The 14,595-nt window shown below is 60.2% G+C and overlaps 1 protein-coding gene across 2 annotated transcripts; it reads left to right on the forward strand.

The window, feature by feature from the left end:
- Nucleotides 1-6,320: 6,320 nt before the first annotated feature.
- On the forward strand, nucleotides 6,321-14,585 carry KIFC3 (kinesin family member C3). 2 transcript variants are annotated; one of them, XM_065733343.1, is made up of 19 exons: nucleotides 6,321-6,356; nucleotides 7,209-7,335; nucleotides 8,342-8,538; nucleotides 9,592-9,657; nucleotides 9,745-9,885; nucleotides 9,963-10,202; nucleotides 10,345-10,518; nucleotides 10,621-10,768; nucleotides 10,840-10,970; nucleotides 11,047-11,158; nucleotides 11,237-11,418; nucleotides 11,506-11,610; nucleotides 11,807-11,937; nucleotides 12,354-12,477; nucleotides 12,635-12,764; nucleotides 12,835-13,064; nucleotides 13,261-13,395; nucleotides 13,481-13,580; nucleotides 14,108-14,585. In XM_065733343.1, the coding sequence occupies exons 2-19, from the start codon at nucleotides 7,317-7,319 to the stop codon at nucleotides 14,131-14,133; spliced, it is 2,391 nt and encodes a 796-aa protein (XP_065589415.1). In that variant the 5' UTR covers nucleotides 6,321-6,356; nucleotides 7,209-7,316; the 3' UTR covers nucleotides 14,134-14,585. The 2 variants fall into 2 exon arrangements, with proteins under 2 accessions (XP_065589415.1, XP_065589414.1); XM_065733342.1 differs by lacking the exon at nucleotides 6,321-6,356 and adding an exon at nucleotides 13,895-13,923 and having other exon boundaries at nucleotides 7,224-7,335.
- The last annotated feature ends 10 nt before the right edge of the window (nucleotides 14,586-14,595 follow it).

The following is a 14,595-nucleotide window of genomic DNA, read 5'->3' on the forward strand; positions in this document are numbered from 1 at the left end:
AGTCACCCGAGGGAGAAAAACAAGACTTCTCTGTTGGACTCAAGGTCGTTACAAGCAGCGGGAGCGTGACTCATCTGGAAAGGATCTGGGCTGCCATCCGGAGCCAAGCACAGACCCAAATCACCATGGTGAGTGCACGGGGACCCCCCCGGCCCCACGCTGCCAGCCAACAGCTCCAGGGAAGGGGAGAGAAACCCAAACTTCAAGGAACTCCAGCACTGCCCTTAACACTGCAGAGCAAAACCCAACCTCCACCCCGCCTCCCTCCTTGTTTTGTGTCCTCAGCTATTTGCACGTGGTTCCCTGCTGGGGTAGAAGCAAAGTGCTTGGCATTGCATAAAGATCTCAGTAAACAAAGCAGGAAATGTGGCAAAGTCAGACTGATTTGGTATGGTTTACATTGGTAGTGCTCTGTAATGGCTTTCATAATCCACCATATCTACAATAAACACCACTTCTGTTACCACCGTTCAATTTCCATGGATTTCTTTCAGAATTCCAGGTTTCCTTCTCCCAGAAACAGAGTGGCATGAGAAGGCCACACAATGCTCTGTTAATAAGGACACAAAAAGGCTTTGGGAGGGATTTGATGCTCCATTTGAATGAGAAAACAGCCTCCCAGCTTCCTGCCAGACTCAGATTGGGGGATGGCAGAGGGCTGGAACGAGATGATCTGTAAGGTCTCTCCAACCCACACCATTCTATGATCCTATGAAGGGGAGAGGGAGAAGCCAGCCCACGCTGACTCACGCATCTTCCAGTGCATTTCAGAGGCACGGAAGTCATGTCATACTGCTCATAGGCCTTTCCTATTTTCCTCCATAGAATCATAGAATCCCCACAGTTAGAGAAGACCTCCAAGATCATCCAGTCCAACCGCCCACCTCCCACCACTAGTTCCCCACTCATCCATGTCCCTTAGCACAACATCTCAATCTTTTTTGGGGCACCTCCAGGGACAACGACTCAACCACCTCTCTTGGGCAGCCCCATCCAGCATCTGACCACTCTTTCAAGGAAGAAAGTGTTCCTAACATCCATCCTTTCTCCTGATATCCATCCCTTTTCCTGATATCCATCCCTTTTCCTGATATCCATCCCTTTTCCTGATATCCAACCTTCTTCAATCCCCAGAAAGAGAACAAAGTAAGTCTTTCTGAAGTGATAAACCCTCGCATGAGGATTTGAGTGTTCAACACACAGCATTAGAAGATAATGGAGACGTAACTGGTAATTCTGGAAGCACATGAAGGCTTAAAGCCGTTCTCCACTGGGCCTGTTTACGGCTTTAGTGCTTTGGAGATTATTCCCAGGTAATAATTAAGGTCGAGGTGGGGTTGGGGCTTGCAGCCCGGCTCCGTGCAGGGCTGTTGGGATAGGGCAGCTCCAAGCTCATCCTGCTGGCTGGAGGACGGAGCCTGAAAGCCACCAGATCCTTCTGCTGCAATCCACCGTTTCCTTGTGCTTCACGTGCAATAGGTGCTCTTTGCATTGGTTCCCACTGAGCCCATCCCAGCCTTGTTGCTTCCACCACCCTTGCAGTGCTCCCAACTGATTTTGCAACGCTCTGTGTACCTCCACGGCATTTCTTCTTGGCTTTTGCTCACTCCATTTTGACAGTGGCCAAACATTTTGGCCAAGCATTTTATCGATCCACAATGAGATGCTCTCATAATATTAATGCAGTAGACGAGGATCCCTCCGTGCAGCCTCTCGTTGCCAGCCCAACACCAATAGCTGTGCTGGAAATCCTGCATTGCAGTCCTCAAGCTGACTTCTATTTCCCTCATTTCACCAATTTATCAGAGGTTTATAACCCAACGCAAACACATTCTGTTTTGCTTTTCACACAGACAGAGCCCGGGCAGGTATCTTCTCTATTTATAGCTAAAGCAATCTTTTAAAAAGATTAAGTGCAATTGCAGGTTAATCGCTGATAAGGTTATAACGAAAGTAAAAACAAATAAGCAGGTTTGGGGATTAGACTCAGGCCTAAAAGAAATTGCAAGATGAATGGAAAGTCCAGTTGAACGGCATTTAATTATCAAGCTTGAAATAAAATGAAGCCTTTTAATCTCGAGACCTGGAGATCTCAGCCAACACGACGCGCTTCTAAGTCCGTGAATCCTTTTTCTGTCTGCATGTTTTTCTCTGTTGTGTGGGTCTGCTTAGAGACATGGCTGCAATCCTGTCCCCCTGAATCTGGCTTGGTGCGAAACAGAGCTGAGCAGTGCCTGCTTTGCCCTGCCAGGACATAGTTAACTCCCTGAAATGAGGATTGACATTGTTCCCCTGCACAGGATCTACTCAGCCTACCAAAACTGCCTGTTAAACCACATCCCTTTTCTCACCCTTTCCTCATCTACTTGTTCTCGTTTTGGGATGAGAGCTCCCAAGTGTAGCTCATTTCCAGTGCCTCAGGGAGATCTGAGCAACATCTAGCAAGTTGGCACTGAGTCATCAGAAGAATTAGATAGCCACGTAATTATTTCACACAATTTTCCCTCTTGTGGAGGTTACTGGATACATGCAAAGAGCTGGAAGTCAAAGGGACGTGGTCAGTGGGCATGGGGGGGTGGGTTGGGGTCAGACTTGGGGATCTTAGAGGTCTTTTCCAACCACTATGATTCAGTGACAGGTAGGGCTAAAAGCAACCAAAAAAAGTGTGAAGTAGAGGGGATGTTGCACAGGGACGTATTGCCAGCCCTGGGATGGGACCTGCTGGGACTGTATGGCACAGCATGGCGTGGGATGGCATGGGATAGGACAGGATGGCATGGCATGGAACAGCATGACATAGGATGGCATAAGAAGTCATGACATAGCATGACATGGGATGGTACGGGTTGGCATGACATGGGATGGCATAAGATGACTTGGCACAGGATGGCACGGCATGGGGTGACATATGATAGCACGGCACAGGATGGTATAGGATAGCAAGGCACAGCATGGCACAGTATGGCACAACATGGCATGGCATGGCAGAGCTCTGTCCTAGAACAAAGTGGAGGAATGAGGAGCAGCCTGATGATTGGCTCAGCCCAGATAAGAGGCTCCTTTGTACTGCAGAAATGCTGATATCACGTGCAGATCTCTCTGCTGCCATGGTTACTGCCTGCTGCAGTGCATGCAGCACGGCAGTGTGACCATGTGGAGCTGGGCCGTGCAGCAGCAGCATGGCTCTGGGTCCTCCTGCAGCACCAGGCAGTGCCCCATCACTTTTTACACGATCTCTCTTTTCATTAAAGTGTTTTCCTGAGCGCTAATTGTGTTGGTTTTCCTTCTGTAAATTAGCCCGATATGATCTGTGTGTCTTGGCAAACAGCCTCGAGAACAGTAACCAAAAGCTTTTTGTTTGATCGCTGTTTGCTTTGCAAATCTCCCTGCTCTCACCCGTTGCTGGCTGCCTTCAGACAGCCCGCACGTGAGGGAAACGGGGCTCTGTGGCACTCCTCCTGTGGGAATGGGACAGGTTCAGTGTTGACGAAGCCCTGGGGTCACGGTGAGGGGTCAGCGGGTGCTGGTACCACTTTTGTCCCCAAGTGGGGCGGCACTCAGGGAGCAAACCCGCTCCCATCTGAGCGTGGTTATCTGCAGAGGGAGGAAAGTCCACCTGTCCTCCTGTCTAAGAAATAGGTTGTGTCAGCAATTTGCAGAGCCGGGCTTTAATCCGCTCTTAGCACACCGGCAGACGGGAGCAGAGGGGACGTTGCTTTCTCCTTCCTTGCGGACAGAGCGCCCTGCAGCAGCCGTCCTGGGGACCCTGTGGGGAGCAGCAGGTGGTGCCATGCATGCACTGGGCGCTCTGGCCGCGCTCTCAGTGCTGGGCTGGACCAAGGGCAGCAAGCGGCAGAGCAGCGGGGGACTGCTGGGAGCGAGGTGGTGGGCACCAGGACGCGGCCCCCAGGTGAGCACAGGGCCGGGCAGCTGCCATGGGATGTGCGTGGGGCAGCTGGTATTCCTGAAGCAGTGCTCTGCTTCGTCCAGCCCTCAGCACAGAGGCCAAAACGGTGAACTCGGTGCTTCCCTTCATTGTCCTGCGCTGCACCAATGTCCGGCCGTTGCCACGCAGCTCTGAGGTGTAGGGCTGTGCATTATATATGAGAGGTGTGAATAATGCATGGCAGGGTAAGTTTGCAGCCCAGGAGGTTGTGGGGGGGGGGGGGCAGAGCTGTGCCATAGCTCTCCTAGGATCCTCCTGCAGCTGGGCATGGGCTGACCGTGCAGCACTGCTCCTTCTGCAGAGGTCTCTGTGGGATTCAGTGCTCACTGAGAGGCCAACCCATGCACTCAGTGCCCCGTGCCTTCGTGGCACTGCTGCTGACGTCAGCCCCTGAACTCCGTTCCCTAAATTATTCAGAATTACTGCTTGAGCTCTGCGTCTCCTCCAAAATCACACTAAAAATAGATGGCTTCGCTGAGGACAGGATGCATTTTTTTTAAAGGAGATTGCTGCCACCCCTTCTGCTGCTGCTCACATCTCCTATCCGGGCAGCTGTGGGCTCGGCTCTTGGGGACAAGAAGGGCAGGAATGGGGCCGGGTCCAATGCAGGGACCTTCCTCCTGCACAGCAGGGAGAAAAGGACGGGGCTGCTGCCGTCGGGGTGGGTGGATGAGGGCGGCTGCAGGCCACCTGTGTGCTGCCCTATCTCAGCATCACTGCCTGCAGGTGGAGTTAATTCCTTCTGTGAACTTGGAAACGAGTGCAAATTTCTCAGGAGCATGCTTAGACTTAATTAAAACTCACTCACGAGCTGAGATGGCTACGAGGGAGCGTGGGGCCCTGCCAGCCGCCCTGGGAAGACTCAGTGTGGAGAAATCCCCTTGCTGGGGGCTCTCAGGGAGGAGTGGAGTTGCAGCAATGAGCTGTGCTATGGTTAATCGTTCTCTGGGGATGCGTTCCCATTCCATCTGATCCTCCTGGTGGGAATTCCCTGCGGAGAGCACCCAGGTATGCCCCTGCCTGCGTTCCTGCTTGCTGCGAGGGAGGGGAGCAGAGGTTAAACTTTTGCCGGGATATCTTTTCATCCCCTGCCTCCCCGGAGGCGTTAGAGATGTAGGTTAAATATTTGCTTGGGGCAGAGCAGGCAGCTAATGCGAAGGGCCTCCATCAGCACTGCGTTTGCGGTCGATGGGGCTTCCCTCGATCCACGCACACGGGGAAAATGGGAACGAAGCCTCCTGGCCGTGCTGCCAGCGGCTCCGGGCACACGCACACACAGGTGGGGGCAGCGGGGGCCAGCCGCTCTCCTGCTGTTTTCCCAGCACTCGGTGATCCCGTGTCGGCCCTCGGGTGTCTGTTCTCAGGCTGGCAGCGAGGAAGGATGCTTTGCAGACAGGGGAAAAGCCGCTCTGAAAGGAAGGGCAGAGCTGGCGGCGCCGCGGTGGGACGTGGAGAGAAAGCAAAGGCAGTGCTGAGCGGGTTGGGGGGGGACGCAGCCCCATCGCTCGCAGCGCCGGCCGTGGGGTGATAGAGGGGTTTGTTTCAATGGGGTCCGCCAAGGGAAGAGCCCTGAGGGTGGGGCTTTGCGTGTTCAGCCCCACGTAACGTTCTGAGGCCGCCGGTGGGCACCCGGATCTCCTGATGCTCTGAGGTTTCGCTCCGGGGGCCGTCCACCTCGCCAAACCGCGGAGCTCACGCCTCGTTCATTCCGTCCCTTTTGATGCAACGTGTGAGCGCCGCATAATTGCAACGCCATCAAAAACCTGAAGCGTTCAAACGACAGGAAATGACTTAACGCCTACAGCCATTTGCATAAACATTCTCTTAAATTAAGGCAACGACGGTAACGACATCAGGGTGGCTGCTGGAATGCTTACAGCCGCCTCACGTCCGTCCGTATTATCGCCGCACCGGCGGCAGCAGCTGCGCGGACGTGGGGAGCCCTGCGTGGCTGAGCCCCTACGGCACCCGCTGTGGGGCTGCGTGGGGCTACGAGGGGCTGTGTAAGGGCTGAGTGGGGCTGAAAGAGACTGCGTGGGGCTGAGAGGGGCTGTGTCGGGCTGCATGGGGTGCAGCGCAACCCGCAGCCACCGCCGCCCGTCGGGGGTCCCGGGCGTTGCCACGGCAACCAACCGGGGAGGAGCGGCCGGTGCCGACGCCCGGGTGGGAGGAGCCGGGGCGGGGAACGGAACGGCAGCGGACGGCCGGTGAGCGGCACCGGGAGGGCACCGGGAGCGGGCGGGGCCGGGCCGGGCTTCCCTTTGTCTGCGGGACGGCGGTGGGCGGGATCCGGGGTGCGGAGCGGGGACCGCGGGCTTCGGTCTCCCCGCGGACGCCGAGGGGGTTCGCGGAGCTGGGGACCCCCGTGCCATGCCGGCAGCCCGCCCGGGAGGGGAGCTGCCCCCGCAGCGTGAGTACCGCACTGCTCTGCAGAGGGGCGGGGGGGGGAGGAACCGGCAAGCCCGCATTCTTCGCATTGCTGCGGGGCTGGAGGGGCGTGGGGTGCCCTGCGGGCAGCGCGTCCTCCTCCTCCTCCTCCTCCTCCTCCTCCTCCTGCTGCTGTCTCGTCCTCCTGCAAGGTCTTCTTCGGCCGCTCCGCAGAGCGGTATTTGGGGCAGCGTAGCACGGCTCCGTCCGCTCCGCGGGTGCTGGGGATGTCTGCCGTCCCCGCAGCCGCTCCCCGGGCGCTCCGAGCGCGGCTGCTCCTCTCTTTCCCCCCCCCCTTTCCCCCTGCTCCCCCAGGCAGATGGAAGGAAGGGAACTTTTGGCCGGGCCAGCTCGGAGGATCCGTGCCATACCTTTGTGGAGTCACCTCTCCATGGCTTTATTTATTTAATTTAACCGGTGCTATTAAAAAAATATATAGATATCTATTTTTACCCTGCGAGCCAGGGAATGTGGAATTACACAACAGGGCAGACGGTTTTGACCTTTCCCGTGTTCCTCTCCCTCCTTTTGGGTTTTTCCTCTGGTGTAGCAGCGGGAAAAGCCTCAGCATTTTGCATTCAATCCAGCTCACGAGGCGTCAGGGTCTCGCTGCAGCCCACCCTGCGCAGACACCAAGTGCACGGGCACAGCATGTAACTGGCAGACCCGAAGGCAAGCGGCCGAGGAACGCGACAATAGAGGGTGGGGATGTGGGACCGTCCCCGCAGTGCCCAGGCAGTGGGGGTGTCCCGAGGTTGTGGGGCTGGAGGGACACACCCACAGGGATGGTATGGGGGGGGGGGCTGGGAGCCCAGCAGCGCGTTTCCCCCTGCAGACACAGGTCTTGCCGGAGGACGGCCTGCAGTCAGCCCTGCTGTGTGCCGCAGAGGATCCACCAGCGTCCCCCCATCAGCCCGCTGTGCCAGGGCGGGCAGCCTGCACCATGAGCCTGGAGAAACCCGGTGAGGGGGCAGCGTGGACGCGGCCAGGACAGAGGGATGGGGGCTGGGGACAAGCTGGGGGGATGTGCACCTTCATGTCCCCCAGAAGGGGCCCGGCATCCATGCAGGAGATGCAGGAGGGTCTGCTGGCTTCGAGTTCGGGTTTCCTGTCCCTTGGCTGGAGCATCCCTCTGCTATGGGGAGGAAGCGGGCGCTGAGCGAGGCCATGCTACCCACGGGCATCCAACCCTGGGCAGGAGGGCAAAAACCAGCAGTCCTTTCTGGAAGAAGTGCCGGGAACACCGTCCCTCTTTGCCGTCTTCTCTTCGCTCAAACACAGAAAGCACAAATCCCGCGTGCGCCATTGGGCTGTCAGCACCTCGGGACAGCTGAAGCCTTGCAGTGTGTGTACAAAACACCCCTGGCACACGGCATCAGCCCGCCTGCAGGCAGCCGAACAGCCCCCAGCGTCACCTTTTGCCTCCCAACCTTCGCTTTCCAGGCAAGGCAGGGAGCAGACAGATCCACGCTGCCGGTTCTGCCGGCGCCGCGTGGCGGTGAGTCAGGCGGGCTCGTTCCCTGCTGGAACCACCGAGCAATTGAGGGCTTCGTTTGCAGAAAGCTGTGTTTAAAGGTCAGGAAGTCAGAGGCACCGGCGTCGGGCAGTAGCGCCATTTGGGTTGCCCCGTGTCATTTGAATTTGGCTTCCATCGCACCGGCGTGTTCGGTGACGCAGCCTTTAATCACACCATCCCGTGCTGTTTTTCCACCGGCACCTGCTCATTCAGGGGGGGGGAAAAAAAAGGCTGTGGTGCTGAGGGGGTGAATCAGAGGAGCAGCACGTCTGCGCGGGGCAGCCGTGGGGTGCTGACATCCCTCTGTCTGTAACACGGGCACGCACTGCTGGCACCGCCCTCCCTCCAGGACCCTCAGCTGTGGCACTGCCTTGGGTCCCCGTCCCCACGGGGTGACCCCATCCCGCTGGGGCAGGCTGACCCTGACCCCGCTGTGCTCGCTCGTGCCGCAGGGGGCCGTTTTTGCAGCGGGAAGCGTGGCAGCCTGCCGGCCCAGCGACCCTTCCCCGTCATCCAGAAGGTGGTGGCATCCATGGCGCACCTGCAGGAGGAGAAGCTGCGGCTGCAGGAGGAGCTGCTGGCCCTGCAGGAGAAACTGGCTGCCCGTGAGAGCGAGGAGCTCGCCGTCTCCGTCCAGCTGCGAGGGCAGGTAGGGGCTCTGGGCACGCTCTGGGTTTCTGGCTGCGGGTTGTGATGGGCAGGGGTTGGCCTCGGCGCCGACCCCCGAACGTTTCCCGTGCTGGTGTAGACGCAGCTGTGGGTGCGAGGACCTTCCTCGTTACAGGGACATTGAAACCCAGGCTGCTAATAAAGGGATTTGCATGTGGATGTTGTGGAAGCTATTACAGTCAGGTTTGGCTTGTTCCGCTGGTGTCAAAAAGGTGGATGTAATTGTCCTGGATCTGGTTGGCATAGTCTGCATGACACAAGCAAGACAGGCAGCTGGCGTGCCGGGGCTGTGTGGCGCGGGGTGAACCTGGGCTCCGGGAGCTCAGCAATGGCCTGGCCGTGCCTCGACCCCCACCCCACTGCCAGGGAGTGCCTGACCAGCCCGGAGAGCAGGCTGCAGCTGGAGCTGCCCAAGGAGGTAGGGATGGGGCTGTGCTGGCGTAGCAGGGCACTGCGCTGGGGAGCAGAGGACACAGCCCCTCTCCCCCTGAGCTCCTGCTGGGTGCGTGGCTGTGTGCTCTTCCGTGAGGTTTATCCGTGAGGTTCTGGAAGGTGTGGGGATGTGGTTGGGGCTGGAAGTGTAGGGGGCCGTTCATCCGAGCAGAAGATTGGTGGCTTAGCTGTGGCTCCCTCTCTTCTCGTCTGGAGCAGTGATGTGCTGTGCTGAGAAAGGGGCTGAGGGGCACGGGGGGAAGGGTTGAGCCGAGGTCCCGGCTCCGGGCGCAGCCTGTGCCGCCGGCACACGCAGGAGGTGTGCTCGGGCAGCTCGCTGCGTCGCCGTCTCTGCAAGGGAGTGGCTTAATAACTTATCGTAATTAATTGCAGCACAATGCGAGCGCGTTCGCTTTTGTTACAAATCAGCAGCTCCTCAATGACGATCGGAGGAGCTTCAGAAAAGGACATTGTTGTCTGTGCGTGCTCCCTGGGCTGGGGGTTGGCGTGGTGCCGGTTCAGAAGGGGAAATCCCTTCCTGGGGGAGGGGGAGGAGGAAATGCAGGTTCGTGCTTCCAGCAGAGCATCCCCGTGTGCATAGGTTGAAAACTTGAAGGCGAACCTCCGGGAGCAGGCGCAGGAGCTCAGCAGGCTGCGCTCGGAGATGGTGAGCTCACCAGCGCGGTGGGCAATTGGGGTTGGGGGGTGGGGTAGGGGGCTGCGGGGGCTCCCATCACACGCTGACCCTCCGCAGGGCGGCACGGATGCGGAGAAGCACCGGGATCTGCTGGTGGCCGAGAACGAGCGGCTGCGGCAGGAGGTGAAGGCGAGGGATGGGGAGCTGCGGGAGCTGCGGCGGCAGCAGGCGGCGTGCTGGGACTGCACGCACCTCCAGGTGAGCTGCGGGGTGAGTGGTGGCTGCTGGTGGGGCTGTGGGTGCTGTGGCCTCGGCTGAGCTCGCTTTGGGGCCAGGAGAACGCCGGGCTGCAGGAGAGGCTGTGCCAGCTGCAGCAGGAGGCAGAGGAGGCCCGAGCCAAGCTGTCGGAGCTGGAGCTGGAGGTGCAGCAGAAGACGAACCGCCTGGCCGAGGTGGAGCTGCGGCTCAAGGACTCGCTGGCCGAGAGAGCCCAGGAGGAGGAGCGGCTCAGCCGGCGGCTGCGGGACAGCCAGGAGACCATCGCCAGCCTCAGGGCCCAGCCCCAGCACGTAAAGGTGAGCATCGTGGGGCCGTGCCTCCTGGCTGGGTGCAGGATGGTCCCCCGCAGGTACCATGCATCCCTGCTGCTCTGTCAGTTGTCCCCCTCCGGGCGGCCTCGATCCGTAACGTGTCATCTTCTGCGGGCACTCTGTGCAGTACATCATCAAGACGGTGGAGGTGGAGTCAGCCAAGGCGAAGCAGGCCCTGTGTGAGAGCCAGTCCCGAAACCACTACCTGCAGGAGCAGGTGGAGATGCAGAGGCAGGTGCTGAAGGAGATGGAGCAGCAGCTGCAGAGCTCCCAAAAGACGGCAGCTCAGCTCCGGGCACAGGTATGGGTCCGCAGCATGAACCAGGTGGCACCTGGGATTGGTGTGCATGCAAAATCAGTGCTGCCTCACCCCTCTGACCCCCCCCTCCCCCCCCCCCCTCAGATTGCCATGTACGAGTCCGAGCTGGAGCGGGCCCATGGGCAGATGCTGGAGGAGATGCAGGCGATGGAGGACGAGAAGAACCGTGCCATCGAAGAGGCGTTTTCCCGTGCCCAAGTGGAGATGAAGGCGGTGCATGAGAACCTGGCAGGTGAGGAGGGTCCAGCGTTTGTGAGGGTCACGAGATCAGGGCTGCCCGTCCTTACCCCACTCATCCTGCAGGTGTAAGGACCAACCTGCTGACGCTGCAGCCGGCGCTGCGCACCCTCACCCACGACTACAACAGCCTGAAGCGGCAGGTGCGGGACTTCCCCCTGCTCCTCCAGGAGACCCTGCAGAGCGCCAGGGCCGAGGTGAGCGTGGGGTCGGCCCGGAGCCCCTCTCCCTTGCACGGCTTTGGTGGGTGGCTGAGCCCGTCCTCCCGTGCAGATTGGGCAAGCCATTGAGGAGGTGAACAGCACCAACCGGGAGCTGCTGCGCAAGTACCGCCGCGAGCTGCAGCTCCGCAAGAAGTGCCACAACGAGCTGGTGCGGCTGAAAGGTGCGGCGGGAGCGGGCTGCGGGGACGGCCGGCTGCTGCGCTGGGGCTGACGCTGCCTCTGCTCCCCAAACCACCAAGGAAACATCCGTGTCTTCGGGAGGGTCCGCCCCATCACGAAGGAGGACGGCGAGGGCGCGGAGGCGGCCAGCGCGGTGACGTTCGATGCGGACGATGACGCCGTCCTGCACCTCCTGCACAAGGGGAAGCAGGTGTCCTTTGAGCTGGACAAGGTCTTTCCCCCGCAGGCGTCCCAGGAAGAGGTGGGTGCTGCCTCGCACTGCGGGGAGGTGTGACAGGCGGGGGAGGGCTGTGGGGACCGTCCCCTGATGCCCTCTGGTTCCCTGCAGGTGTTTCAAGAGGTTCAGGCCCTGGTCACCTCCTGCATCGATGGCTACAACGTCTGCATTTTTGCCTATGGACAGACAGGGGCGGGGAAGACGTACACGATGGAGGTGAATTTGCCCGGCTTTGCCTCCTGCTTCTTCCTGGTCTGTGGTGCCTGCTGTGCCCTGTGTCTCAGTGCCATTGCTAAGCCACACTGGTGCTGGACCGGTCCCAGCTGTTGCTGCAACCTCTGGGCTTTCCTTCTGCTTGGCTGCATGAGGGGAAAAAAACCCACAACGGCTCATTTCTCTCCCCATTCACCAGGGAACCTCTGCAAACCCGGGCATCAACCAGCGGGCCCTGCAGCTGCTCTTCTCCGAGGTGCGGAGCAAAGCGGCCGACTGGGACTACGCCATCAGCGTCAGCGTGGCCGAGATCTACAACGAGGCACTCAGGTATGGACGTGAGCTCCTGGCCGGGGCACAGCATCACATGGAGCCCTCGGGGCCCCGCGTTGGCCGTGTAAGGCAGCGCCGGTCTGGGCCCCATCTCCGTCTGTTGAGCCGTTTCTGCTTATTTGGGCTCCCCCTGCTTCCTCCACCGGGCTCCAAACGCCTTCCCCTTGGCCTGGCTCCCTGGCCTCGGCTGTTATATTTAGAAACTGTGCTCTGGGAGCCAAGGGAATGAGAAACATTTTCCTGCCCTGCCCGGACACTGGGAGCTGGGGGAGTGACGGCAGCAGCCGCAGGGGCTCTCTGGAGCCACAGAAACCAGCACGGGCCCTGAGCACACATCTGCATTGCACTGCACCGCTGGGAGCAGCAGGCTCCATCCGTGTGGGTGCTGGGTGCTGATGGGTCCCCCATGGCAGGGATCTGCTGGGGAAGGAGCCCCAGGAGAAGCTGGAGATCAAGCTGTGCCCCGATGGCAGCGGGCAGCTCTACGTGCCCGGGCTGACTGAGTTCAGTGTGCAGAGCGTGGAGGACATCAACAAGGTGAGGTGCACTGGTGGCTCAGTGCTGCTGGGGGACCAGCAGAGCCTGGACTAGACCCTGTGCATGCTGCAGGGGGTTAAAAATAAAAGCATGGGGCCCAGGGGATGGGGGCATGAGCGGATTGAAGCCTGACCCCCCCACTCCCTTCACCCCTCAGGTCTTCGAGTTTGGCCACGTCAACCGCGTGACCGAGTGCACCAACCTCAACGAGCACAGCTCCCGCTCCCACGCGCTGCTCATCGTCACCGTCCGCGGCCTCGACCGCAGCACGGGGCTGCGCACCACGGGTGGGTGCAGTGCCCTCCATCGGGGCTGCAGGACGCTGCTGGCAGTGCTGACGTGTCCCTGTGCCCCCAGGGAAGCTGAACCTGGTGGACCTGGCGGGCTCGGAGCGCGTTGGGCGCTCGGGCGCAGAGGGCAGCCGGCTGCGTGAGGCACAGTACATCAACAGGTCGCTGTCAGCACTGGGGGACGTCATCTATGCGCTGCGCTCCCGCCAGGGCCACGTGCCCTTCCGCAACTCCAAGCTGACCTACCTGCTGCAGGACTCGCTCAGCGGGGACAGCAAGACCCTCATGATGGTGCAGGTCTGAGTTCCCCATCCCCCGCGCTCCGTGCCACCTGCTCTGGCTCCTCTGCTGGTGACAGGGCTGTGTCTGCTGCAGACAGCGGCCGTCCTGGGGGCAGTGGGTTAATAATAGCGGCTCCCTGACCCCGCTGAGCAGCAGGGAGGGGGGCTCTGTGGGTGGCAGTTGGGTGATGCACTGCTGCTGCATCCCACAGGTGTCCCCCGCTGAGAAGAACAGCAGTGAGACGCTGTGCTCCCTGAAGTTTGCTGAGCGCGTCCGCTCTGTGGAGCTGGGCCCCGTGTCCCGCAAGGCCGAGCTGACATCCTGGCCCAGCCAGGAGCAGTTGGAGGTACCCACAGCACCACCAGCACTTCTCCTTGTGTGCCATCACTGGAGCATGAGCTGAGTGGGGGCTGTGCCCCATCTCTCCCCAGGGTGACGTGCCAGGATCCTGCAGCCGGAGCCACGCATCTCCCAGCCCTGGGCTGCCCAGCGGCCGTGCCACCTCCATCCGCAGGAAGCTGCAGACCTCAGGTAGGTGGGGGCACAGGGGTCCCACTCCATGCTCCCACAGTGCCCAACCCATGGCTTTCCGTAGGGGGAGGCTCCCCGCCCACTGCTGACAGGCAAAGCTGTGTGGGGAGCGAGCCGTGCTGTAATCAGCTCATTAACTGCTGGCTAATTGGCTGGAAGGAGCCTGGTTAGGGCTTCTCCTGAAGTGCCCCGTCCCAGCACAGGGCAGTGTGGGGCCATCTGGGGCAAAGCAGCTGGGGCTGCACGTGGGGCAGCCAGGGAGCAATGCTGCAGGGCAGCACCCGCAGCTGAATCTCTCTTCTCTTCGATTTCAGCCTGAATTAGGGGCAGCCGTGGCTGCCAGGTGAGTGCGTGTGGCCATGGCTGCCAGGTGAAGGGCTCTGCTTCAGCCCCGCTTCCCAGGCAGGGAGGTGTGCGGGGCTGTGCTGCTCGCAGGGCTGCTGCTGGGACCAGATAGCTGGGGAGCTTGAGCTGTGCTGGCTGTGCCCCCTGCCCGGCCTGATGCACACGTGTCTGTGTCCCTGCAGGGAAGCTGAGGCCGGTGCCCGTGTGACACGTGCTGCAGGGCCCAGCCCCTTGCCCACCTCGCTGCCACGGCTGCGTTCAGAGCTGTGCCCGGGGGTGGTGGCACCCCCTTCTGTCACAGCACCTCTCACCGTGAGACAAGCAGCTCTGTGACTTCTAATTCTTGCTGGACAGATGGCTTTAGCCAGAGCAGGGAGCTGCTCCATCTCTTCAGCTTTGTTTTTAGGACAGTTGTATCTGGCTGGAAGGATCAGGGCTGTGCACAAAGCGGGGGCTGAGCACCCCCACCTCCCTGCGCTGGGGACAGCTCTGCTGCAGGAGCCTGGCACGGGGCAGCAGGCACCTGGACGAGGTGCAGGATGGAGGTTTGCAGTGGCGTGGCTGTGGCCAGCTCTCTGCCACGAGGTCCTGCTCCACCCCAGCCTCTTTTGGAGCAGCACAACCCACATTTGAAGCCAGAATGATCTCCCTTCCCTGATGGTTTCTTTTG

Source organism: Cyrtonyx montezumae, unplaced genomic scaffold (genome assembly GCF_038088225.1).
Source record: "Cyrtonyx montezumae isolate F1298 unplaced genomic scaffold, pur_monq_1.0 scaffold_17, whole genome shotgun sequence".
Lineage (NCBI taxonomy): Eukaryota > Metazoa > Chordata > Aves > Galliformes > Odontophoridae > Cyrtonyx > Cyrtonyx montezumae.